Source organism: Pieris rapae, chromosome 7 (genome assembly GCF_905147795.1).
Source record: "Pieris rapae chromosome 7, ilPieRapa1.1, whole genome shotgun sequence".
NCBI classification, from domain to species: domain Eukaryota; kingdom Metazoa; phylum Arthropoda; class Insecta; order Lepidoptera; family Pieridae; genus Pieris; species Pieris rapae.
This window is the reverse complement of record NC_059515.1, coordinates 10,848,355-10,876,320: the sequence shown is the minus strand read 5'-3', so window position 1 is coordinate 10,876,320 and position 27,966 is coordinate 10,848,355. Positions and strand designations below refer to the sequence as shown.

At 36.5% G+C, this 27,966-nt stretch overlaps 2 protein-coding genes across 2 annotated transcripts in view; both read left to right on the top strand.

The window, feature by feature from the left end:
* The first annotated feature begins 1,938 nt into the window (after positions 1-1,938).
* Positions 1,939-4,666, top strand: LOC110998829 (protein ST7 homolog). Its single transcript, XM_022267622.2, has 3 exons — positions 1,939-2,392; positions 3,357-3,725; positions 3,794-4,666. The coding sequence occupies exons 1-3, from the start codon at positions 2,249-2,251 to the stop codon at positions 4,571-4,573; spliced, it is 1,293 nt and encodes a 430-aa protein (XP_022123314.2). The 5' UTR covers positions 1,939-2,248; the 3' UTR covers positions 4,574-4,666.
* Positions 4,667-7,538: 2,872 nt separating this feature from the next.
* Positions 7,539-27,966, top strand: part of LOC110998830 (SH2 domain-containing protein 5) — a 59,071-nt gene continuing 38,643 nt past the window's right edge. The window contains exon 1 of the mRNA XM_045628938.1: positions 7,539-8,027. Coding sequence (XP_045484894.1) covers positions 7,740-8,027 — 288 coding nt within the window. The 5' untranslated portion in view covers positions 7,539-7,739. The remainder of the gene's footprint in view (positions 8,028-27,966) is intronic.

The following is a 27,966-nucleotide window of genomic DNA, read 5'->3' as shown; positions in this document are numbered from 1 at the left end:
ATTCTCAATTAAATTAATAGAAGTAATGATTATAAATTATACATGCCTTATTAATTATACTCCCGGATTCTATTTAAATAATATGTTAATATTGCAGAACAAAAAGTGCTGATATTTCTAAACCAATTCAGTATAAAATAATATGTGATACCATAAAAATATAGTGTGGGTCTTACACTTGTTACAGAGACTTTGTTCAAAAAGATAATGGTTAAAATTAATGAGGCCAAAGACTAATAGTGGAACCTTATATTTACATAATGTCAGCTAAAACATCAATTAAACTAGGGAAATTATGGTAATTGCACTGGACTCTTCACTCGGCCGCGCCTTCTAGTTCCTCCTTGGTGAACTTAGTGTTGTAGAATGGAATATAAGCACAAACCACTTTCCAGTCAGTGGCATACACGATGCCTGCAGCTGCAGTGCCTCCGAACGCCATCATCGATGGTAAATAGCTGGCAAAAACAGCCACGTGTTTTCTACCGAACGAGCCAAACATTTTAATGAAATTCTTTATTTTTATAAAAGTGTAGCAATCCGATAATCTGATGAAGATATTAATTATTACGTAAACGTTGAAATTCAAGATTCAAGAGCAAGCATTTGGCAACCCGCGACTGTCAAGTCTACAAAGTACAAATTGTCAAGGTTCAGCTTTCGTAATATAAATATCTTACCACAGCGTATTAATAAATATGAAAAACTCTGTGGGGTGAAAAGAACACATTTACGTTATGCAAAATTCATCTGCAATTTCAGTTATTTGGCAAAGACCATTACGGTTTACTTTAATTGTTGAAGTTCTCCGAGTCTCACAGCTCCGCCGTATAGTCACCTTCCTTCACGCCTTTCTCACCGATAGCACGTTCTTCGTTGCCACGGAAGAGACCGCGACCCATCACGACGCACAGCGCTCTGATCCTCTCCATCAACCCGACCAAGACTAAGCCGATCGCCTTATCTAAGGTATGCTACAACGATCCCTCCGCTTCCTGTATCGATACGTGCCATGGACAACACCGGTCAACTATTTGGGGTCACCAATGACAGCCAACTCTCCATGCGGCACCACGTCTCCAAGGTAGTAGAGAGAGCCAAGTGGGCGGCGCTTACCCTCAACCTACTCTTCACCGGGAAACTGCATGCTTGCGCTAAATAAGAATCCCCTGCTACGTGAAGAACGCCACCATAGCGCGGAATCGGATGGAGTGCATCGACGTTCGTCACACAGCTCGCGAAGGGCATGTTCAATCGAGTCTTTCAGAATTTCCACCTCTAGAACATCGTACCGTGGCTCTCCAAGCAATCCGGTGCTCTTCTCCTCGGGTACTAACAACACCAGGGCAGGAACTGCGGCTTAGACCGCTTGCCCACTCACTGGGCCTGGGTCAATTGTGGTTCATTTATAATATTATAATAATATTTCATTTCAACTTCTTTTTAACCATAAATCCTATACAATTTCTTCCACGTTTCTTTCCGGTGCATATGTACTGTTGGTATATTGAGTACGAATGTGTGTTCCTTCTTTTCTAATATCATATAAGCCAAGAATATCCAACTTTATGTTCTGCAGAGCACATGCAAACATCAGAAACTGACTGTCCATTGAAACCCTCACAAGGTAACCTTGTGTTTACAAAAAGTGGTCTGAAAAGTAACCCTGAGCCAACGCCAGATCATATTAAACTTTTTAATAAAAACATGTAAAAATTTAATTTACCAGAAAAAAAAACTAGTTTTATTCAGTTTCAGCTACACTATCCTCTTCATTTCATTCATTTAAAAAAATACGAAGATCTACGAACTTTTTCTATAACATTTTTACTAAATCTTAAAAAAAAAATACTTAATTTTCTAATCTGGCCTAGAATACACGTATTAAGTAATTTTCAAAATTCGTGTTGGCAATTGGCATCACTGCTCTAGAGTCTATAAAATAGAGTCTGTCTATCTATATTGACTGATTGTTAATCGTGGTATTTTAAAATTCACATTTTTGATATGTAAACAAGAATAATTTAGATTGTAGATATAATGTATAGTGTAGTGTCATAAGTTCTAATTAGAGGTTTCACTTTTCAACCAAATTAAAAAAAAAATAAACAAACATATCAAGATGATAATCACCAAATTATATTTATTTTTACATAGGCAATGAAAATACTTCTGAAAGCCGTTATGAATACATTTTTCGTGTAGTAATATTTAGTTTTTCTGTTTTCTTTAAGTAATTTACTGCATTATGTGGGATTCGTCTACATTTCTAGGAGCTTTAACGCCAAAATTTTATGTGGCTTTGACTGGCACATCATCTCTTATTTCCGGCCTCATTCTGATATTTGAATGGTGGTATTTTAGGAAATATGGCACTTCTTTCATAGAGCAGGTAAAATATGTAAATTTTGTCACTACTTCTGAAATGGATATACATTTTTATTGAAGTGAATACATTAACTGAGAAAACTAATTGGTATTAACTATACAGACTGCCAGCAAGTGGGATGTAAAATCAGTACTCAGTTTAGTATATATAGTGTATGTATTGTCAAGCTGCTCTAGGTCAGTAAATTTAAGAAAGGGTGAGAACTGAGCTCTGTAGTTGTACCCTAACACATAAGTACTGAATATATAAATAAATATGGGATGCCTGCACAAATTGACCACCAGAGATACAGAAGAAAGCCCTACAGTTAGGATCAGAGGTTCCAGTTGGTGGGATTTTCAGAAAGCTATTGGGCAGGCCCACCATGATATTTAAGAGTTTGAAGGTCTCACAGCCACTTTGAGAGGAAGTGACAATTGAATTAGACAGCAATTATTAAATCTGATTGATCTTAATGTGTAATTAATATTTTCAATACAACATACTCTTTTTTACAAATAAATAAGATTATTCTTGTAAGCATTTGGATAGAAACACCTGCGGCTAAAAAAACTTGGAACAAGTATCTTCAGTATTAGTTGAATGTATTTAGCAGATACTAATTTATTTTACAATGTTGGCTCCTCTTCGGTTAGGAGTAAACTTGTTCAAACTCATCAAAAATCGTGATTTGTTTATTTTTACTTAGCATACAAAACAAAAGAGTATGTGTGTGCACAGCATACATTTCTGAGGACTTTAAAATTATAAAAAAGGAAAGAAATAATACAATGAAGAGCAATTAATATATATATTCCTTCTTAGTATAACAAAATTGTAATTAATAGACTAAAATCATTTTCCAGCCACTTCACATCTCTAATCTGCTCATTTGGAATTTATTTAGTTTTTTTTTAATTCATGCTTAGAGATATTGAACATTTGTATTGAGAATAATAATTTTTTAAGATTTAAAATCGTCTACCAGATGTCGCTTTCGACCGTGTGGGTCGGCTGGGGCTCGTGGGGCACGACAAGGGCTCCGGAGGGCGGCGAGTGCAAGGTGTGGCGTAACCCCACGGCCCTCCTGCGCGGCGCCGAGTACGCGCGCCTCTGGGCCGCCGCGCGGACCGCGCCCCTCACCTACTACGACATGAACCTGTCGGCGCAGGACCACCAGGCCTGGCTCGCCGCCGCGCCCGCCTGGGGTGGAGCCGACGAAGCTCTGGCGCGGGCTTGGCGCGAACGGGAGCCAGCGGCGCGCGTCGCGGCCGCTCGCGCCGCCTTGCGTCTGCGGCCCGACTGCGCCGCCGCGCTACTGTTGCTCGCCGAGGAGGACGCACCGACCGTGCTGGAGGTGAGCGCGATCGCCGCTTTCGACGCCGTGCGCCGTGTCGCTCCCGATTCAAATCCCGAGCCGTGCAGGCGGAGCGCGTGTTGCGGCGGGCGTGGCGCGCCGGCGAGGCGTCCCTGAGGGCCCTGGCGGCGGCCGGGGCCGGCGGAGCCGCGAGGCGAGAGGCGGCGCTGCTGGCGCACGTGAAGCGACGCGTCGCCATGTGTGCGCGACGCCTCGGCCGCCTGAAGGACGCCGCACGCCTCTTCCGCGAGCTTTCGCGCGAAGCGGGCGGCGCGCCTCACGCGCTGCAGGTGCGCGACAATCTACTCGAGGTGTTGCTCGAGCAACGCTTGTACGCCGACGCGCAGGCAGTCTTGGCGCGCTGCGAGGACGCAGCGGCGCCGCCGACGGCTACAGCGCTGTACACTGCGGCGCTGCTGCGCGCGCGGACCGGCCCCGAGCCGCCGGCGACGGAGGCGCTGCGCCTCGCCGTCGAGTTCAACCCGTACGTCCCCGCGTACCTGCTCGAGCTGCGCGCGCTGACGCTTCCGCCCGAGCACGTGGTGCGCCGCGGCGACAGCGAGGCGCTGGCGTACGCCTTCTGGCACCTGCGGCACTGGCGGCGCGCCGACCCCGCCTTACGCCTGCTGGCGGCGACGGCGGGGCCCCGGGCTCCGCCGCCTTTGAGCCCGGCGGCCCGGGCGGCCGACCGCGAACTGCTGCCGCCGCACCACGGCTCGGCCGCTGGAGCCCGCGGAGCTCCGGCTCTGGTGCCCCTGGGGGCGGTGCTCTGCGTGCTCACTACTCTGACGCTGACGGCCCAGCGTTGGCCCACGCTAACGTTCGACCCGCGGGAACTTCTCCCCTAGTAGAAATCGATCTCCTATACGCTTTAGACATTGTAAATACTTACGTAACTATTTATTTGTACTGTGATAGTCCTAAGAAATAAATAAGTTTTAAAGTGAGACATTGTTTTACATTTACCTTAACTGATTCAGAAGAAACTTGATGTGTCGGTGAGTCGTCGACCAGATATAATTTCAGCTCAAAATCATTACCAACTTTAGAACAAGGTCAGTCGATGCATCTTGAAATGTCGATAATTTTCTTTTTTTTTATCGATTTTCAATAACTTAAAGCCTTTATGTTTCTGATTTTGAAGTTTTATTTGTTCTGGTCGCATTTAAGTTGAGGTAAGCTCCGGCTTCCAAGCAGGGTGAGATAGATCAAATCAAATCAAAATATCTTTATTCATTTAGGTAAACATGTACCTACACTTATGAACGTCAAGAAAAACAAATTAATCGTAAATTTACATTTACCACCAGTTCTCAAGTCAAGGGCGTAGAGCGGGTAAGAAGAACTGGCAAGAAACTTTCCGCCACTCTTTTCAATCGCCAAGTTTTTAATACAAATTGTTTAAACTGGAGCAAATCAATCCCAAGGATTAGGATCATTTAAGTATTCGTCACATTTATAAAAGGCTTTATTAATTAATTTACTTTTAACAAGGACTTTGAATTTATTTAGTGCCAGTTCTCTAATTTCGCTTGGGAGTTTGTTGTAAAAAATTATTTCTGTTACGCGTATTATACTGGTGAAAGTCACCATTTGTTTTAAAATCGTTTAAATCACTTTAATTTATTAACCGGATAATGTCATAATATTTAGTTTATTAAATTTGATTTCGTACCGACTCCCTCGGGGAAACACAACAAATACCCCGAACAGCCCGCTTCTGCAACACAAATATGGATTGAACCTCTGCAGCAGCACCCCACAGTAGAATACCGTACGACATAACGCTGTGAAAGTAGCTATGGTACACAATTTTAGCCGTATCCTTATCAGTAAGCTGTCGGATTTTCTTTACTGCATATGCTGCAGAGCTCAGCCTATTCGAAAGAGACTCTATAATCTCTGATAAAGGCGAGATTAGTGACGTACCGTACCGTATCAGCTCAGTGAAACAGAGAATAGAATATAGACATTTTAAGTATAGTCTCGCTGAGCTGATTACAACGAGCTCAATGATGGTATGTCTACTGCTTACCATCCTCGAGATCCAGTACCCACCTTCGGAGTCCATTATCAGGTTCATATAGTCACATTTCTAGTATCGTCTCGCTGAGCTGATTACAACCAGCTCAATGACGGTATGTTTACTGCTTGCCATCCTCGAGACCCAGTACCCACCTTCGGAGTCCATCATCAGGTTCATTTAGTCACATTTCTAGTATCGTCTCGCTGAGCTGATTACAACCAGCTCAATGACGGTATGTTTACTGCTTGCCATCCTCGAGACCCAGTACCCACCTTCGGAGTCCATCATCAGGTTCATTTAGTCACATTTCTAGTATCGTCTCGCTGAGCTGATTACAACCAGCTCAATGACGGTATGTTTACTGCTTACCATCCTCGAGACCCAGTACCCACCTTCGGAGTCCATCATCAGGTTCATTTAGTCACATTTCTAGTATCGTCTCGCTGAGCTGATTACAACGAGCTCAATGACGGTATGTCTACTGCTGACCATCCTCGAGATCCAGTACCCACTTTCAGATTCCATCAGGTATCAGGTTCAGCAACTAATTTTACTTTGTTGTACAAGTTGCACTTGAAACTTGGCAACTCTAAATTTGAGTTTTTTTTGGGTAGGTTCTTATATACATATACTTATAACATACAATAATTTCCGAAGTTCATGTCCTCGCCTCACTTGATATTTCTTTTTATATTTTGGCATTTCTAAAAAAATCCGCGGGTAAAAACTAAAATACGCAAATATTTAATTATTATTGGCTCCGAAACACAAGCGTAGTCCTCCCGTCGCAAAGCGTTGAGGTGGACTGAACTCTGAAGACAGGCCACATGCTGCATGCAGGGCTCGCGGGTCTGAAATTGCGGGCGGAAGCCCATTGCGCTTGAGTTCAAAATCAAAATAATAATATATTATGCTATATGTAATAATACGTGTAAGATTAAAATAAATCGCATTAACCGTTTTGGAGCGAATTTGTAATTTATGTCTAATCTACGGTTCGATTGCAAATTTTTTTTTGGGAAATTGGTATAGCTTTTATCTTTTTTGGTTTTATCAATCGATACAGTAGGCTTAAACCCACAATATATATTTTTTTCAAATGCATGTGAGCGACAGTTCTTCCAACAATTTAATTTAAACTAGGGCTAGTTGACCGATTTGAACACTGTTCAAGCCTTAAGCGAGCTTTTCAAGTGCGCTTAGCCGAGAGAGCTTTTCTGCTTCAGTATTCGTTTGCTCAGTGGGCGCCTGCCGGTCGCCGCGACCGCCAGTGTTCGCCGTGGGGCTTTCGACGCATTCAAACTTTTCGCGGGAAATATTGTGTATTGCTTGTTAGGGCTATGCCGACGACACGATTAAGGCACGCAATACCTTTGATGGTGCAGTTTTGTGAACACTCTTTAAATATGTGTAAAATGAAACTTTGAGCTTCAATATTTTACAGAACTGACTCTTACTGATTTTCTGAACAATAATAATCATAATAATATAAAAGAAAGCTATCTTATGAGAAAAATTTAAAGTAGCAATGAAATTCAATGTCTGGTTTGTCAATCAATCTTTAATAATTTATTGAAGTACGTATAAGACAAGGGAATAAATACCTTATATTATGTTATAATATATACATTATTGATTTGATGTTGCGCTGAGTTTATTGAAATATTTTCTCTTCATTTTAATATTATAACATCTCTATCAACTATCACTAGTAAAAGCCGATGTTAACTAGTTTTGATAAATATAAGTATTCCGATAAAATAAATATTCATTATTGCCGTTTGATGACTTTTTACTGTAAGAAAATTAAATTATTATTCAACCGTGACAATGAAAGTGTGTGATTCTGGTGCGAGTTATCATCTTTTTTTTATCGAACATTGTTTGTTCAATATGAACAATTCATATTGGGAGTCTTTTTTGACGACTTCGGCACTGGGTCGATCTATTCATATTGCGAGCAATCTACTGTGAGGCGGCGGGCTTCGATGGCGGCCCGCCGCCTGGTGCTCAACGGGCTGACCGCCGAGGTGGCCGCGGGCCGACCGCCCGAAGCCACCGGTCCACCTTCGCCCGAGTTCTACCACGAGTTGGAACTGTACCGCCAATTGCTTGCGCTGCCGGCACGACGGTGCCGCACGCCAGATCCGCCGCCGCCACCGCCCGCACCACGCTGCGCTTCCGCGGGTCCCCCTGACCCAGATAGCGCTCCACTTCGCCCCACGGCTCAGTCCGCGCCTTCCGATCGCTTTTTGGCTACCACTAAACCGGTTCGGGTGAGTATTTTCTTAATAAAATTAATAGATATAAGTATGTCTCGTTTAAGCTTTTCTCTTTCATTTATTGATAACACATCGAAGTATACGGCTTTGCGATTACCAATGCATCGATTATGTCGGCGACAGACGGTACCGGAAATTACTTCTGGACTTATCTTCCGTCTCCTGCACACACTTTGTGTAAATTTTTCTCACATATAATACAATTTAAAACAATAATAATAAAACTTTATCTAGCAACAAAATTCTATTTGAATAAAAATTAATTAATAATATTGTAATTGATATATCATATATTGCGTGACGTTTCGGTTAATAGATTAACGCAGTCTAAAACTGTTTTATGTATGTATTTATGACGACATTCATGATTCAACTACGTCACGGCTGCGAGACTAGATCTTACATGAGAATTTTCAAAAAGACGGAAAGCTAATTCTGTAATATTAACAATACTCAAAATACACAAGCCTTTTTAAAATGGTGGCAAAGTTTATTTGCGTAATATGAGACCGTGATACCTAAGTAGAAGTTGAATTATTATAATTATCTGTATATGTTAAATTCAATACTATGACCATAGTAATTATTGTAAGTATCGGGCCCAGAAGGCTACCGACCGGTGCTATTGAAATCTTATCTAAAAAGAAAAAATGTGTAGATATCAGCGGGGTAAAGTATATCAGTCGAAGCGCAGCTAAATTAAGGAAGTACTAAGGCATATTGTGAAAGATCTTTCATTAACTGATCGTTATCAGGTCCAGTTAGCGAGTGTGAACTTAGTTTCCAGTGAGGTCTAACTTTATGTTGAGGCAATCACCTTCTATTCGTCTTATTTTCAATAGTAAAAAGGCTTTGAAAGTTGTGACACGATATTCATCCGCAAGTATAACTCGCTTACTTTATTACGAGGCTATGTTTTACGTTGACTTCAAAAAAAAGAAGTTCTAATGTGAAATATGTTTGTCGAAAGTGCTCGTTAATAATAATACAATAATAATAATAATATATTTATTTGCAAGAATAATATAATACAATAATGTATGTTTGTGGGTCTGTGTTCGTTCAAACACTTCTCAGAAATCGTAATCGTAAAATCGTATCGAAATGAGTTTTCAAATAAAAACAGGTGTATTGCAATTAAGTTTTATTAAATCGTACTAAGGGACCTACATAGATCGATATCTCCAGAGAGATCGATATATCAACAGCATTAAAAAATCATTTTCATCCCTCTACGATCGACCCCTATTTTTTACTATAAATGATATACATGGCAAAACGACGTTTGCCAAGTCAGCTAGTGTGAAAATAAAATCTTTGAAAACTCGAAGTGATGCGAAATCTGCACACCTCTCGGTGCGGTTTGTTTGATAGCTAATTAGATACCTTAAATGCAGAAAATCTATTGCTCATGTCGCGTCTTATTTCTAGATAAGTAACAGTCTTCTTTAAAAATTAAGCTGCAAGTAAAATAAATAGTTTGCTTGCTTCAAAATACACTATCACAGCTGTAAGATAATATTTTATAATTTTTTTCAACTACAACCACCTTTTGTAGCTTTTAAAGAACAAAGGGTCAAACGGACAGACATGCGAAGAAAAAGGCTCACAAGCACGTTGCCGAGTTTTAATTTTACTAAGTCTTATTGCTTAGGAAATACTTGAGTGCCACATAGTGGTGGTGCTTTACAAAATTCTCAGTTGTGCAACGACGGACTTCGAGGCCATACGGGTGGAATTTGGCATTCTGCCTCGACTGCCGAAGATGAAGCTCAACTGCAGGTATTAATTCGACTAACTGGGGAACTCCGGTTCACAGGTGAGAAGAGTTCTCTATGTGGGGCCGAATTTGCGTTTTAAAGAGTAGAGGTCGGGTTAGAGGGAGGGTTCAGAGTGAAGTACCCTTCGCCTTGGACACCAAGCTTCATACAAGCTAATTTAGCCTTTTCTTCCTAATGACCGCGAAACTGAACGTCATTCGATATTATGTCAACGCCTCAGATTCTGGCTGTGGCTTTAAGAAGAGAAGTACCTCACAGGTTTTGAAAACTTGATGCTTCCAATAGCGAAAAAGCTGGAAGTCCAATTGATTTATTTGTCTCTAAATCCAATTGGAGGCTTTCGCTGCACCCAAACAACAGGTCCGAAAAAAGAGGGTTTACGACATTCGGCATTCGAATAATTCCGGGATCATTTGTGGCAATCGTATGCCAAAGCAAAGTTGTGAAAAAATCCCCTGGTGATCGGTAGTTTCAGAGCCGAGCCAATCGGCATGGTGTGGGCCTTGAAAGTATCACGATTTCAGCGGTCAAGACCCTCTTGAGCAGGAGCTGTAGCTGTTTGGTTTTGCTCGATGTCTCGGTTAAGTCAGGAACTATACGAGCACACGTACAATGTCGGATGGTCGTTGATGGATCGCGGTCGTAGAATAAATCACTCCCCTAATTGCGATCTTGTGTCCTTTTGGTCTTGCCCCTTATCCTCACATTGTTCCTCAAACACAACTCGCAAATGTAGGCATTAAAAAAAGGGGATGGGCCGAGGTAATACCCTTTAATGCGCCGTGAATTGTAAGCTCGTATTGAATATTTCGTCTGATAAACATTGGCAGTGATGCTGTTTGAGCATTGAACGCCAAATAATATTATTCAACCTGTCAAAATTTCTCGCGTAGAATAATATTATATAATATTATAAAATATTCTTGAGATGAAGCAGTGAGCTTGCTTAAATGTTTTATCCGTCGCAATAAATAAAGATCGCGTATTTTAATAATTCTCCTATTCTCAGACTTGTAAATATTCTAGGTCTCAATTTTTTTTGAAATACTATATGTATAATGTAAGACTCAAGAATAATAAAATAAAAACGGACCGAAGATAACTTTTGAACATAAATGTATGTTATAGGCCTGGTGTTGGTACCGATAACATTAGCAACAGTTGGCGTCGATGTTTGCGCAGCGTTGAGCGAGTTCGCTGTTTATTGGAATGTTCAGTTATTACGATTGTGCTGACTACACATCGTGGTAAGCACGTACCCCGTGTCTGTTCGTTCTATACGAGTAGCTCGGACAATGTAAGTTTTCGGAAAAGTAAGAAGCGGTCTAACTGTTTATGATACACATGTGTTAGTATTCTCGGTCCAACAAATTACACACTCTAGAGTTGGTTTCGGAACATCGCAAGAACATAGCACAAGTTACCAGATAGTTAAACGTTGAGTTTATAACAAACTCACGCTAGAACAGACCGTTCTTGTAACGAATATTATTTAATAAGACAAATACTTTAAAGGACTGGATTTTAATACAAATAAAAGAAAGTGATAACGGGTCTTATGCTTATGTCACAATAAATGGAGCCTAAAAAGCTTCTCATAGCTGTTCTGAAGGATGTTTTCAATTGCCTGTGTCGTGGAGACAGCTAACAAATGCGGCTCGTTGGTATTCTGCGGTATGGCATATTACCTTATATGTCACCGATCAGCTCGGGCGTTTCAGTTTTCTACAAAGGATACCCAATGTTTGTGCCAAGGATGCCACCGATTTATTCTGGTCCAGTTATATACGAAACTACAAAATTTAACGAGAAAAGGTAGGAATATGACGAAAGACGTTTTGAAGCAGTTGGCCGAGTGGGTTTTGCGACATTCGATACATCGACCCTGTAATAATCATTTAAGGAATGGTTTATACTGAAAATTGACCAAAATGAACTGATTTCATGAGAAGGTATCCTTGAAATTGTGTTTTGTTTTACGTTTTACCTACATAGGTGCTTGAATTAAAATTTTGACTTATTAGTATCTTATCATCAATTTATTTGTAAATGTAACGTTGCACACAACTAAGTAAGCGAGTTTTTGTAAAATAGAAATGACGTGGAAAAGAATCCTGTTGCGGGACGCACACCGCTCTTTATTTGTAACATAAATGCTTTATTGTTTAGCCTGTATATAGAAATATCTCGTGGGAAATCAATCCTCGCGAAATATATTAAATATAAATATTATCATTATATATATGAATGAAAGTCACAGCTGTTGTGTGATTGTGGACTGACGAACTAACCGCTTACTTTATATAGGTACTGATCATTTAACAATGTAATAAATGTTCTTAATTATATTTTAATTATTATAGAAATGTGGTGAGATATACATTAGGATAACACGTTAACACAATGTCGGCGTTATCTGTCGTGTATGAGGTTGGACAGCCGGTTCGTGACCTCCATATATAAAACCCGAACAATGCCAATAACTGCGATCTGATACAGTTTTTGTTTTCCCCAACGATATCAAAAAACTGTATTCTTATTCAGTTTCATTTGTTTTAGGTTTTTGAGCACTGTAATCTAAAATATGTAGGTACATATTTAAGATTTCTGAAATAATGTACTCCGACGTGAAGATAACAATATGTATACATATACTCTATACGATATTATTTAATCAAATCAAATCTTTAGTCAAGATTCAGTCGGTACAATACGCCCATTAAAATAATATATAAAACAAATTGTCTTGTGAATTTAAATTATGTTCATATTACATAAGGTTTAATATATAAAGTCTCATTATTAGACATAAGACAGAATATAGTAAAATGTTCTATTTCCTATATTATGTTACATAAACTAAAAAAAATGTTGCATTCATGTTTTAATATGCATAGATTTTATTTTTAATATTAATTTTAGTCTTCTCATGACTCAACAGTCCTAAGCAGCCTTCTACGGCATTTTTAAACCTTTGTTTTCAAAAATATAGAGAAGTGCAGGCAGTACAAAAACTGGAATTATAAAATGCATTATGGCCTATTCTTTTAAGGACAAAATTGGTTTCGTGCCTCGAAATCAATAAGACGTAAGTTGCAATGGCTAGCTCAGGTGAGGCGAACGAAAGCGGAGAGTTCTACGAGTGTGTACATTGTGAACCTGATATTATAAAAGCCTTGTAAGCCCCAGACCGGGCATTGAGAACGACAATGTGTTTCAATTTATTTTGTCCAGCTTTAGCCGCTTTTCTGCTGACGATTTAAGACAATTCAGTGGCAACGGTCACTTGGTACAAGAACATTTGCCGTTTGAAATGTTTCATCTATTGATATAATTCAGATGAAATTTAACTGTTGAAGTTTATGATTTACGATTATTATTACACTAAAAACCGAATTAAAAAAACATCATTCACCATTCAGGTTAATGCTTCTTGTCATTTTTCTAAGCAGCAATTATTAACGACGGCAGCTTTCGAAGTTATCAACCGTAGTTAAGTTATGATGCAAAGATATGATATTGTAAAAAAAATATATGTAAACTTTGCAGTGAAATAGGACCATACACACCACGACACTGTGTGAAGCAGGGTGTTAGCTCGTCCTAGATCTTTGGTCTTTTGTACGTCTCACAATGGAGAACTCTCAATTATTTACCGACTCACCAAATGTCGACAAGCTGTCATTAAGCAATGTGCCTCCACAGGCGTGGCTCTAATCTTAGCTACTCTACTGATGAATTGGATTATTCTCATTACTACACGTAAAATGGTATTTAATTCATTTCAATTGGTCAAATATTACTATCTCAATATATAACTATCACTCAACAATACTCAATCGATTATTTTAAAGCTTAATATATTTGATCGTATGATTCTAATTTAAGCTACCTTTGACTGATTGTTATTAGTGTAATTACAGGTAAAGGTACGGATGTAGGTTATTTTTCATCAAACAATACAATTAAAATCATGTTGACTATAGCTATATCATATATATAAATATATAATTATTGATATTTTATCAAAGTTGTAAATGTGACAATAATACGTAGTGTTTATTATTACACGAGTATTAAGAGTATAAGGTAAGAAACGAAAAGCGATACTTTGAGCACTATGAGAAAAGATGTAAATAATTATTATCTTTCTACTGACATGAGTGAATATTAGTTAATTTAAATATTTGTCTAACTAATATTAATATTAGCCTCGACACGCATCGATCACACGCGAGTGGCGTACCTTATCTCTGCCGCGCCGTTTTGTTTGCCCACGGTAAGCAAGCAAGATCTACACCAACATTACTAATATCATAATGCATATCAGGATTTAAATATTTTGGTTCGGTTGTTATTAAGTTTACGTCTTTCTGAATTTAAAAACAAAATGTATTTCTATCAAAGCAAACATCGGAAAATTGCTTTTGTTTTGCCTTAGTCCTAAATATTTGACTTGTTCGAAGATTATGAATTTGTTAATTATACAGGCCAAGATGAAGCCCACACTCATTCATTATACAACTTTATAATCTACAAAAAAAATGTGCAATTTTATAAAATTTTACTTACAAATAAAGTGAAGTGGGCGTGCTTTCGACCAACATATATGTATAAAGTAAGTAATAAATCATTTGGAACGAATTAAGGGCTGATTACACATTGCTCAATCGTTTAATATGAATGTTAAAGTAACGTGATAACGTTGATTTAATATGAATCAATTCATCGAAGTCACGTTGTAATAAACGAGGCCATTTACAATTATATGCCGTTTTTCAATTATATATTGAAGACAGGTATTGTTAGAGGATCGCTATATTTCAATGTCTAAAAGTGATATTAATTACATGTAATTTGTTATGGATAACAACTGTATGATGTTCTTATTAATAATGCGGTTAATAGTATGCTAATGCAGTAGACTGTCCGTGAGATATTTACTTGTTCCTATTGACGACGAAAGAAATAAGTTTAAAGCACATCATATGCTAAACTCAGATTAAATAGTTCCGATGCAAAAGTTTATTCATTGCCACGTAAAATATTTAAGTAAAGGTAACGTTCGGGATGACGTAATTGAATTCCTCTGTTTGACCCATGTCCACCCCTCCCACCTTCACATCTCGCCCCGAATTACGCTCGATTCACTAATCTGCAGATAACTTGAAATTTATTATCAAGGCTCCCGCTATCCTCTACGCTTCCTTTTACGTGGTGGTTTCTTTAGGCTTCCAATATCAATATTTTATTGTTCTAATCGGTTTACAGGAGTAAAATGAACCTCACGTTTTCCTTGATAAAAAGAAACACTATAAGAACGCCTTTACTGAATTAAAAAAAAATGTCTAGGTGCGTATACGATGCATGCGAGAGATTAATGTGCATAATGCAGTCAATATAATGTAAATATGATAGACTAGTGCGGTGAGGCGAGTCCTGCTCGTGTCGCAAGATTTTCGCCGATTTTCGCGCTTTTTACGCTTATCTTTTATTACCGCTTCCAGAGGAATATGTTCACAATTCCACTATAATATAAGTATGTTTATGACAAATTTATACCAGGCCAGCTCGTAAAATAAACACTGTAACACACGTTGGGAATATTTCAGATCCTTTGTTAGTATGTCATCTTTTTCTTCAAAGAGCAGGGATTTGATTTGTTAAAATTTTCGCACCATTACAAAACTTCGCTACATTATCTGCAAGTTGTAGGCTACGACGATAAATAAAAATACGATATCTACCAATAGGGTCAGAGCATCAATGATAAATGTTGTTGTAACGGAAAAAAAATATTGTGTTTATTTCGTAAGCATATAATATTTTGTAATCTGTGTGAGTTGGAGAGAAAAATATATATCTAAGGAAACATCATAGTTTTAATGCGGAGAAATATGTTTAAATTAAGGTAGCTGAAACCACTGTCTGTTTCCAGTTCCGAGGGTGTTTGCTGTTGCAAATGATTGATAAATTTAGAATCTAATAAACTTTTTAGAGTGCTAAAATATAGGATAAATGCTACATACTGTAAATTGGTATCATAAAAGCGGTAAGGAACAACAAGTGGCGAAGCCTGGAGATCAGTACTAGGGTATACTTGTAGAGAAATGAAATGCTCATAAAAATGTTACTTTATTGACGAGAGCTTGGCTCGACCGCAATCACAGTGGAATGAAGTGGAATGAAGCGAATTCTCGTTATGAGTCTCTACTTATTCATGCCTCGTCGTAAAAACTTTATTTTATTTGTAGCTTCAGCTGAAACATCAGCAACGAGCTTAGCGCTACTTTAAATTTTCTCGATTGCGCCTCAAGACTTCTGTCTCAACTATTTAAATGGATTAAAATACCGTAAGCAATTTCATTTCACTAATTTCCGATCTTAAATAAATTTATTTTAAAACTATGTAACAACCTTTAAAATTGAATGACATATTTCTAACAAAATTAAGTGTTCATAAGCTTATTTATATACAAGCACAATGTTTGTAGGGAGCCGTTACCATGTTCTACATGAAATCTTGAGTAATTATTAGTAATATAATAACAATAAGATAAGAGTGAATTTTTTAATTTTATAATTAGAATTTATAAGTATAAAACACTAAATTATGTTATAAACTATCTACTTATAATTTATGTCGTCGTTGGCATGAGATGAGATCATGTGAAGGACGAGAATATTATAGCAGTACGTCTCTGCGATACATGTATGTAGTAGTGGGACGAGAACAAAGTGGGGCAATAATGTCGAAATAATTGCGCGACCCAACACACTTACACTCCACCACCGCCCGCTCTCTGATTTGCTTAGGGAAACGAGGACGCGTTTACTGTATATTTTATAAGCAGCTTTTTGCAGATAAAATACTTTTAACTGTCTTCATAAGATTTTAATTCAGTGAGTCATTTATATGAAAATTGAAAGACACCCAGCGAGAACAATTAATCGACCGCAGCTCCGCAGCTGGTGCTTCAAATTAGCTTTTATCAATCGATAGAATTCACTAATTAGGCTCTTGAATATGTATTGTAATGAGTTGTAATTACTCGAGTTTGTAATCGATAATTTACGAATACATTTTTGCTCCATAAAAGTTCCTTTAGGAGATTTAATAATTTATTTAGATACTTTCTAAATCCATTTGTTACATAATGTACTTAGGCATTTAATGCACAAGAGGACGTCGACATCGACGCTGTTCGTCTAGCTGAACACTGGACTTGGAGAACTTTTCTTATGAAAAAGTTTCAAACGAGAACAATAGACGGGCTCCACATATTTTTTCTTTTTATTTATAAATAAGTAGAAAAAGAAGATTTATCTATACAAGATATAAAATATTTCTATAAAAACATTCATATATCATTAGTTCTCACAAATCAAAGAGACAATCAAATATTCTGATATTCACCTTATTAAAGCTGTCGAAACAGGCAACTTTCACCAAAAGTTTTACTAAACACCTTTGTTCTTAAACAATTCAACATAAACATAAATTAAATAGCAGATGATATTTTATTTTCACATAAACGATGTCTTTCAGTTTAACCTTGAAATATTTAAGAAATGTGTTCTGTTTAAAATAGTTTGGGCTCCTACCAGCCAAGTGCCAACGAATGTTAGTCACCTGGTATTTATAGTGACACCTACCTCCCTGCCTCCTCTAACTACCCCCTCTAAGCCCCGTTCTTCTGCTGCAACTTTCATAAATCATCGTCTCGTACAATCTCACTGTTTTAAGTCTAGCTATTTTATGAGATATATGCTCCAGCCCTCAGAATATGTTTTTAAGTTTAGAAGTATTCTTGACATACTGGTTTATACTATACATTTTTAATTTAATTACAAATTACCTACAAGCTCAGTTTTAGTCTGATCTAGACATGTAGACGTGAAGCTAAACTAATTACAGATATTGTCTGAATCTCTGGTTGCCTCACGCACGCTCTTGCTTAATTATATTCAATTACGTTGGTGCTGTGTTTATTTTGTAATTAATTTAATATCACAACTACAACTACAAGCACTACGTTTGTAGCATCTTAAAGAAAGTTATGTATCGCATGTTGTAGATTAGATAATTAATTTTAGCAAACAAGTTTTCCGCCATAATCTTTTAAAAACAGAACAGTAGCTTTCTAGAATCCATATTCCACCAAAGCACCCTCAACCTACCAGCTTTTGATAGACTTTATTAATTTATTATCTGTGCAAGAGCAAATTAGTATATCGTAACTATACGGTATCATTGTTTAAGGTATTAAATAATTTTACAATGAAGGAGCTTTTTGTTCTCAACATATTTAGCCATATTATTAATAACATTGTGTTCATCCTACATTATCTACACAGACTGACGTCATTTAACATAATGATGATGATCGTATTTTTTTAATATCCAATGGTTTTTTTAAAATAAAAACATCAATTTTAAAGTTCTATAGTAGAATAGATATTCAGAAACTGCTTCGACCTAGTATATACATAGTTAAGTTAACTGCTGATAGAGACTGGTCGTAGCACTGAGCGTCCCCAGTACACGACAGAACACTTCCGATACGGCTAATGTTCTACGACACGGCTACGAATTACGATGCTACATAACTGGAGTCTTTGAAGCAACGTCAACAAACTTTACGTAAATACCTTTATTGCAACGTGTCAAACAACAACGAAGCTTAAATAACCAAATTTAAAAAAAAATGCTACATATATTCACATTATTTTGGAAATAACTAATGTTCTTTGGACTTTATTTTGTCTTGCCTAATAACTAAATAATAGAAATAAATATATAAAATAATACGTATATATATATATATATATATATATATGTACCATAACTACATATATATAAATTGCAAAAAACCTATAACGTTAAGCAATTAATCAAGATAAACTGAAGAAGGAAAACATCGGAACAATTTATCATGTGTTTCAATATCTAGCACAACGTTAAATTATAGGTTTCATGAAGAGATCGACAATAACAGAGATTTCATCGGAAAACGGAAGCTCATAACGTGACAAAAACGACGCGACAAACGCATAAGTGCAGATATTGCATTCGCCACGGAGTATTTTGTTTTTATGGAACGTTAATCACAAAACCGTTAATTGGTTAGGTTAGTTTTTATCGCCAGACAACACCAGTTAAGTATGAGTACTTATAGTAAAAGTTTACTAAGGATACGTATTTTAAATAAATAGTGTCTATTTGAATTTTATATCATCGATTAATGTTCAACACGTAAACGATTTCGCTGTTAAAGAAAAACACTGACTGCTACCGTAATATCGTATAAAAGTCAGAACTCTACTTTCTTGAGTCTGATTTCTTAGGAAGTTGTATTTGTATTTCACAATATTAACTTCCGAGTACGCTTTATGCTCATACTGTATATCGGCTTTTCTAACTACATTTTATACTTCCTTGAAAAGAACATTTGTTTCCATAAGTAAGTGGTAATGATAAACAAATTTTATTTTCTTTACCTATAAATTTGACACTATTTTCAAGTTTCAGTGTTGGATAATTATGATAGTTATAGCCCGAAAGCATTGTAAACCTGCTATAATAGTATAGCATATAGAGAGGTCGTGAGCGCCGTCAGATCAGTGGGTCTGATCACTGATCTTTAGATAAGGGGTTTCCAGTCTCCCATCTTGGTGGCGGCATGTTTACCAATAATTCCACTACAATGGTGAGATTCATCTCATATCAAATATTTGTTTAGCTACTAAAATACTTTTCGGGATTGCTTAAGATTATTTAATTCAGTCGACATTCATTTTACGTTGTAATGCAAATGATAAAATTGTGTATCATAAAAAGGGTCTCTGCTCCTGTGCATATACATTAATTATTCTTTGTTTTGTCTTCTAATCTATCTACTAGAGGTCAGTGTATCCTACATATTACTGAACAGTTTTAAAATATGTAATTACATTTCGGTCTTCCATTCTAGGATGTTCCAGGGTGCACGTATTTTCCTTTGAACAGATTTACCAATTTGTGTAATCAGAGTAAAATTCAATATTAAGACTATTGCTGTTTTGTTGAAAGGACCTCGAGTTGAACTTGAAAGTGTTTTGTATGTATCTGTTTCACTACAAAACAAACTGCTTGCCTTCGCCGTAATATATATGCTAATGATGTGTTTGCTACCCTCTTTGATTCTCAAACTTTACTCAATGTAGGATGCAGATCTTTAAAATGAAATGAAATTCTGTACTAATATGTATAGGAATACGCCACAGAATACGAACGAAATTGCATTAATGTGTTCATTTGGCGTGTTTAGGCAATAATGGTTACGCAATTATGGGCAAAGATATGTTTTGAAGTGAAACTTCTTTCGAATCGTCGTGATTTCAAACCGGATGCAGCGGTAAAGAGAGACAGAAACATCAATTCATCATATGATTTAACGTGGGAGAAAATGAAATAGCAGGCATTATACAGCCTCTCTTTACTGCCGCTTTTTCATTTGATCGAATTTCAAACTTTCGATGTTTTAGTTTTTCCCAAATTAAAAATTTATATTAAACTTATAAATTAAAATTTATCATTAAAATATACTGTTTTAAAAGAACACACACATTTAGATAATGGAAAATGATTAATTTATATATGATTAATAATAAAAAAAATGTTTTTGAAGGTTTCACTTCTACCATGTGTGAATTGCACATATGTTTTTTAATTTTTACAACCTTAACTAGTTGATCTAGTAAAAAGGGGTTGCAAGTACATTTATTTATTATTGATTTATGTACAGCGTAAAAAATGCCAAATGATTATCATGTACTTACTAACTGATAAACTACCTTAAACTACTAACAAATATTACAACTATTAATCTGCAGAACTGAGGAAACGGATAAGTAGCAAAATCAAATGTGAAATCGGGAATGTTGGCAGAGGACAGTTCGTGAGCTCCACTGAGATGGCACAAGTAACAGTAGAACTTGATTTTTCCATTCTATATATGTATACGTATAGATCAATGACAGTTTGAGTGCCGGTGGACAAGCGGGAAGGAGATGTAAAAATATTCAGTCTGTGGCTCATTGCTAGCGAGCGCTTATCTCGATATTCCAATTGTGCTCATAATATCTGGGTTATCGCCGTTCGAGTACCACCCTTTACCGCTTTGTACGTGCATTGACACTTTCATTCAAAACTCCGGGTATTTTTGGTTGTAGACAAATAAAAAACTTCACTTTATCATCGGCGACTATAAAGGTTCAATATTTTTTAAACAATTTACATGCAGTTGAAAATATGAACCATGTGGTCAATAGCGAATCGTGTCTCTGTCAGCGAGTGGCAAATCTAATCAGACGATGCACAACAGGCGCGCCGAATTGATTTCTCCCAAAATAACAACTAGCGTAAAAATAAACGTGGATAAAATAATATTCGATTTTATCTCTACGTTTACTCTAATTACACAGTGTAAGACAATATAATAATATATAACACGGAATAGCATTCATTGTGTATCAGTTGTACATCATTTACACTTAAAACGTAAAACGAATCATCCGGAAGTTAAAAATGTATTTGAATTACAATAACTTGTATGGAGAAGAAAATATAAGTCTTCTGAAAATTAAAATCAGCATTCACCATGGTTTTCACTACCTGCGGCTGAGTGTAGCCTTTGGCATATGGGGTGGTGTAGTGGTGTGTTGCCAAGAGGAGCTAACCTTAAACCTAGCAAGCGTAACCTGACGTGACCGTGACGTAGACGTAGACCAAATAAACAAATGAAATGTTGAGACTTATTAGTATTATCATAGTCATGTAAGGTTACAATTCCTTATACTTGCGATTTTATTGAGCATTCAAAAAGTGTATTTCCAATAAAGCAGAAATGTGCGCTGGTGTAAGAAGCTGGTACTGAAACAACAAGTAAAGTGCATAAATTTTGAACTAAATCTAGGTAATACAAGTTGAAGTCTTTATATAAGATCACCTTGTTAAAAATGAAGAAAGTAAAATGTGTGATATCATAAATTACTAGCAAATTAAAGAGTGAAATCCCACCAAAAGCATGTTCATGTAGTGTTGCTAAGAACAGGTTAACTTTACATACTTTTGATTAATATGTAGAGTTTAAGAAGTAAGGGCTGGTGAAGTACATGAGATCTAATAACTTTGTGACAGTGCGCGTCACGTCTTGTTAACATGAAAATATTTTTGGTGTAATTTGCTTTAGGTAATGTATAAAAAAATAAGACCGTATTTGATTCACATTGAAGATACATAAGTATGCACTAAGATTAGATCTTATTATTATCCTGAAATTAAATAAGACATAAAGTCATGAAATGTCAGAATATTCTGCAAGAAAATTGCTTTTATTGACTTAATGTTTTTGGTTATATCTTATCTGGCACAGGCAAAGTCACGTGACATAGTATATGCATGTAAGTTATGTGTAACGTTCCTTAAGTGGTTCGCATTAAAAAGTATTAACTCAATTGGGACTCAATTTTCTTATAAATTACAATCCTCTCAACTGATTGGAAATTTTAAGCGGCTTTCAGTTCAATAAGTGTCAGCCTTGATAATACGCCTGTTTTAATTTCCCTCGAGACTCAAACCCGATGACATTCGCGTATTTGAGACTTTTTAAACGGGTTTTTACGATCACGTGTTGTGATAGGAGGCTTTTGTACGTTGACTGGCTTTGTTCGAAATTTTTATCATTATATTGTCAGTCTCGGGTAGCTTTTTCGCTGGTATTTCAATCGGATGCAGGACTGCAGTTGGTCCTCTTAGTATGGGTCATAAAAAGACTAGTTGTAAGTTTTGAGCTATGTCAATTCTATACGGAGTAATTAATTACTATATGGTAATGGTATGAAGTCTTAGAACATAAAAGTGTCCGGAGACCCGTTACCCATAGCTTAAAGTTGAAAATCGAGAAATCTCGGAGGTGATGCTCGCTGTACAGCGTGCAGCGCAATATAGCGAGAAAAGCATTAAAGATACTCTTAATCATCAAATTTATCTTTTATTATAAACAATTTAAGTTAAGATTCTATTCCAAGTTATTAATTTTAATTATTTATAACAAATAAAAAATCAGTTTGTGTTATTTAAAGACCTCCGCTGAACTTACCAGAAATAGAAACTTTAATTACTGAAAATATCATAATTTAGATTGTATTATTTTAAACCTTGCTTTAAGAAGATTAGTAATTAATTATTTAATATAAGAGTGAGTAATGTACTTAAGTATCCACTGTGGTTCCTCCACTGAGGGCTGATAAAGGAAGCGGTCATCGAGGGTACTTCCGGTAGGAGGGATACTATGTCTAACCAAACAATCATGATAATGTTAGTGGAATGAGTTAATGGATTAACTTCTTTATTATTATTGCATTACCATTAGAAATAAAGTAATTCACGTTAGCCACACCTCAATACAAATTTCTTTATTTATTAACACTTCGTTGCATTACTTAAAAGGAAAATATTAAACATAATTTAATGAAAGCAACTGGCGGCCTGCTCTGCGTCTGGAAGAAATCGCTTTAGAGCGATTTCTTCCAGACAACCACTGTGAGTAAAGACATTAATTAGACATAAATGAGTTAAGAGAAAGATAAAAAATGCAATCAATCTAAATAGAAGAAACATGTTTTATATTTAGATTGTGCGTTCTCCACATACACTAATTGCGCGGACTGTGGAAAGTTTCAGCTTGCTTATTGCTCTCGTATGCCTTGAATGTTCGGCATTGCTTTCTGTGCAGAATCGAACAAGTTTTCCTTGAAAATCGAAAATAGAAGTTGTTCATAAAATAAATAAAAATTAAATAAATCGATGGTACTATTCCTTAGTATCTAAACACTATCATTATTCATGTATTGGATACTCTCTTTAGGGTCTGCAATAGTTCTTTAAAAAATATTTATAAATACATACAGTACTGTATGCATGAATGTGGTATTTGCAAGGAAGCGTCATAATTTATTTCTAGGTACAAAAATTGTATATTCGACGTGATTCGAGATAAAATTACTATCACTTCTGGAAGTGGACAGTTGAAATTCCTTCTGCCAGAGTAGGCAGCCGTGATCATGTGCCCTGAGTGAGGAACGCGATAGTGACAAGTATAGGGACCTTACCGTAATGGCGTCTATTACGTTCTAATGAGTTTCTATTTAATTTTAGTTTCATACTGTTACATGTGTTAATACTGTTTGTTACTTTAAAATTTTTATGTTCTAATATAATTGGTGTGCAATGTTCAAATGTGTAACATTTTTGAAGTCATATTTTTTCTTATACAAGTGGTTTTAAGACACATAAATAAATAAATTGTATCATCATCAATCCCTTGTGTTGTTCCTTCTGTTACTGATATAGCCCAACTGTCCGTCTTATCAGTGTTAACTGAAAAGTTTCGATAACGTAGATACCCCTCTCTCCACATTAGTAAAGGTACGCGTATAAGATTTCTTTCGAGAGCGATTGTCGAGCGATCAAGATTTAAGGTAAAATTTAATTTAAAGGTAGACATGATGTGTATGTGCGGTAGCAAAATATCATAAAATAAGTATAAAATACGTAGATAAAATAAAGGTTCCACAAAGTAGCTTAAACTTACTTTCATATCAATGATTATAATATCATTATAATATACACAATACATAATACAGTTTAGTAGTGTTTAAACTAAACTAATTTGGAATTAGTACCCCCTTTTCTTGGAGGAAGGAAATCAAATTGGTTTGGAAATACTTCAGAAGACAGTTTCCACGTCGCGGTGGTGCGCGGCAATAACTGTCTCAAAAACGTTCAGTTGTGGAATGACAAACGTCCAGGTTATATGGGAAGAATTTGTAATCCTGTCTCGACGACCGATGATAAACTCAGCTACAGGAATTAAGCCGAATGACTACTTTGAACACTCTCTTTGGTAATTGCAGAAAAAATGCAGACAAACTCCACAGAGAGTAACTTGTTATTCACGATTCGAATAACTGAAACTGTCTTTTCAAGTATTCATGATATATAAAGTCGAAGTGTCAATACAATCGAAACCAATAAAATCGTTGAGGCGTTCGGCGCCTTGTTTCTTTATTGCCAGTGCGGTCGCATCCTGTTGCACTCTCTAGTGTACACAGAGAGCACAAAGTCTCGCGAAACATAATAAATCCACAGGTGCATTGTTAGCGTCGTATTGTACTTTACTCAATATCTGAAATGACCCTTGTAGATACGAATATGTAGTAGCTTAAGATACTTGTAATTATCGTTTCAGAATCAAGTTAATACTAATTTATCAGTAACAATGGGCACGGTTATCTATTGTCGGTGCTAAATCACGAACAGGAAATCAAAGGACCCGAAACAAAATTAATGTGAAGAAATTTGAGGAAAGTACGAGTAATGAACGGCTGGAGCTGTTCAATAAATGTGATAAATGACAAAGAGCTTAATGCATATCTACAAAATCTAATCACATTGCTTCGACTGCACACAGTTTGCTATTTTTATGATACCCGAGAATTTCGTATGATGATGTCCCAATATTATATTGATAAGGAACTAGATTATTTTTAAATATTACAGTGTTTGAAGTTATAAAATAGCTTATAAAAATGCACGCAAAGTGTTGTTATACACATGGTATGAGCCATGCTGCTGACCCGTGAAGCGGAGAGGCGCCGCAGCGCTGATGTCGCTGTATTGTTAATTAGAGCAGAAAGTTGCCGACACACGCGTGCTCCGTGTACTTGTCTAGTAATACCATAAAAATCCACTTTATTTATTGTAACTTGTGTAATAATTATGGCGTGGTTAGGGAAGTTCCATATTCCTTGGACAAATGAGGGGTTTTTCTTACTCAGTGGCAATGTTGCATCATCATAACCATAAACCAGTCATTATAATGTTGGATCCTCCACGTGGAGATAATCCCGTCACGTGTGAACAGACCGGCGACGATGCCTCCCATGAATATTCAGCGAGAGATCACATCGCCCGCCGATACCATCAAATACCTATAATATATCGCTCGTGAACAGAATCCTTATAAATCACTAAGTTGTGTGACGTGATCTGCAGAGTCAGAGACATTTCTTTCACTCTTTTACGATACCATACCTAATACATGACTCTGAATATGGTTTTGAATATGTATCTGAATTGAATAAAAAATAGTTATTTAATTCTTTGTCTTGTAGGTGGATAGGTGTGTGGTTTGTATTAGATACTTGTTAATACATACAATTATTGAAATATTTGCACCTACCAATAAACCTAATTATTGTATGAAAAACAGTGCGCTTCTCATGCCTGTCACAGACTTGAGCTAGTAATGAGTCAGCAAGCGTAGCGATATGAATATTCAGCATCTCGTGAACCTCGAATTTCGTAGCGTCCTGGCGTAGCACTCGGCATATTTTATATTATAATGAGTAATTATGAAGTATTATCAGTTAAAGAAAACAGTTTTGAGAAAAGGCACACTGAATACATATTTATTAAAGAAAAAAGTTTATTTGTATAACATTTTTTTTTAAATATTTTATTTTACTGAATATTCCATTAAACTATCACACAACCAAAAAATAACATACGTTGCGCATAGTACGCCGCTAATCCGTAATGAGATGCAGTCGCGCGGCAAATCACTGACAGATTGTTACTCCATTTTGTGGAATACGCCACCCACTGAGTCCCTGAATATTGTACATGATATCGAATTTCAAATTTAATGTGTTATTATGCCGATTTTAATAATTACAGGCTAATTTATGAAAGGCTAAAGGCTGTTTCTACAGCAAGCCTCAGTGCCGAGGTGATCGTAAGACCTGTTAGGGTCTTAAATTGCTCGACCTCGAGGTCTACCTCCCTCCACTCTGCTGTTCTGGACTTCTACGCGTTACATGTTCAAAACTCAGGACTCATGGTGTGTCAACAAAGTGCCGAAAGGCGATTTTTACCTGGTAGTCTTCGTTCCGTAGCAATCGCCTTCAAGACCACTTTTTCGAAACCTCTATTTTTCAACTTTAAGATGTTTTATAATTGTCTAGGATTCACCGCCATAAAGAAAAAAGTCAGAAATATCACAATCTTAACCAATTTTTTCTTAGTTTTTAAGATGAGAGATGTAGATGTAGATACATACAATAGCTATATAGATAAAATATTATAGTTTTGACATGATTGCTATTCTGGGAAGTGTCAGCTGCTTCTGATTAAATATTTACAATCTAATCTCGGGACCGGATATCTTCAATATTTAGAGCTTCAAACTACAATATTTGTAGTCCTTCGACAGAGTAGGTATAAATTTAATAGAGTTTCGGACGCTTTTTTACGAATACCTTTGTACTGTAGTCTAATAAACAGTATAAATTATGTAATGTTTCAAAATAATCAGTATAATCTGTTAGAAATGAGTTTATTGTGTAAATTCGAATAAAACAAAGGTTATTTTCCTTGCTATCCAACAACAAAAAGATACTTTTCATTAAAGTGGTATCAAAAAGCGCAAAAGCTTAACATGTGTGTGTGTCGCACTAAATAACACACAAATGCAATATATAAAATACAATGCAACGCCGCGGGTGCTCAACTCCTCCGACCTCAGTGCGCTATCATCGTGCTCACCGCGTATCACGCATTTAGCTTCTGTTATTTATTGATTACAGTTTTACAAAACAAGTATTTAAATAATTAAATACCGGAAGCTCTTCTAATTTACAGTTAAATGATTATTAATGAATTATATTTCAAAACATATCGTAGGAAGTCATAAAAATCATAGAGCTGTGTATTATTGTGTCTTTTTGAAAAAACCACTCCAGTTCACAGTCCAACTTACCTGTATAAGTGTACTTTTATATTATGTAATCGATTTTATGTATGATTGAGAATTGTTATTATGATTTTATGCTGTTTGATTTAACTCATTTGTTAAAAGTGCATGTGCAGGTCATTCGATACTGCAGTCAGACCAAGTTGTGTATTAATTATATACGTATAGTTTTGTAGTTGCTGAGGAACGTGTTGTTATATGTATATCTAAACTATTTAAAATTATTCGGCAGCCCAAATAAAAAAAACTTATTATGAATTAATTTTATAACTTATTTTATAATTAATATCACTT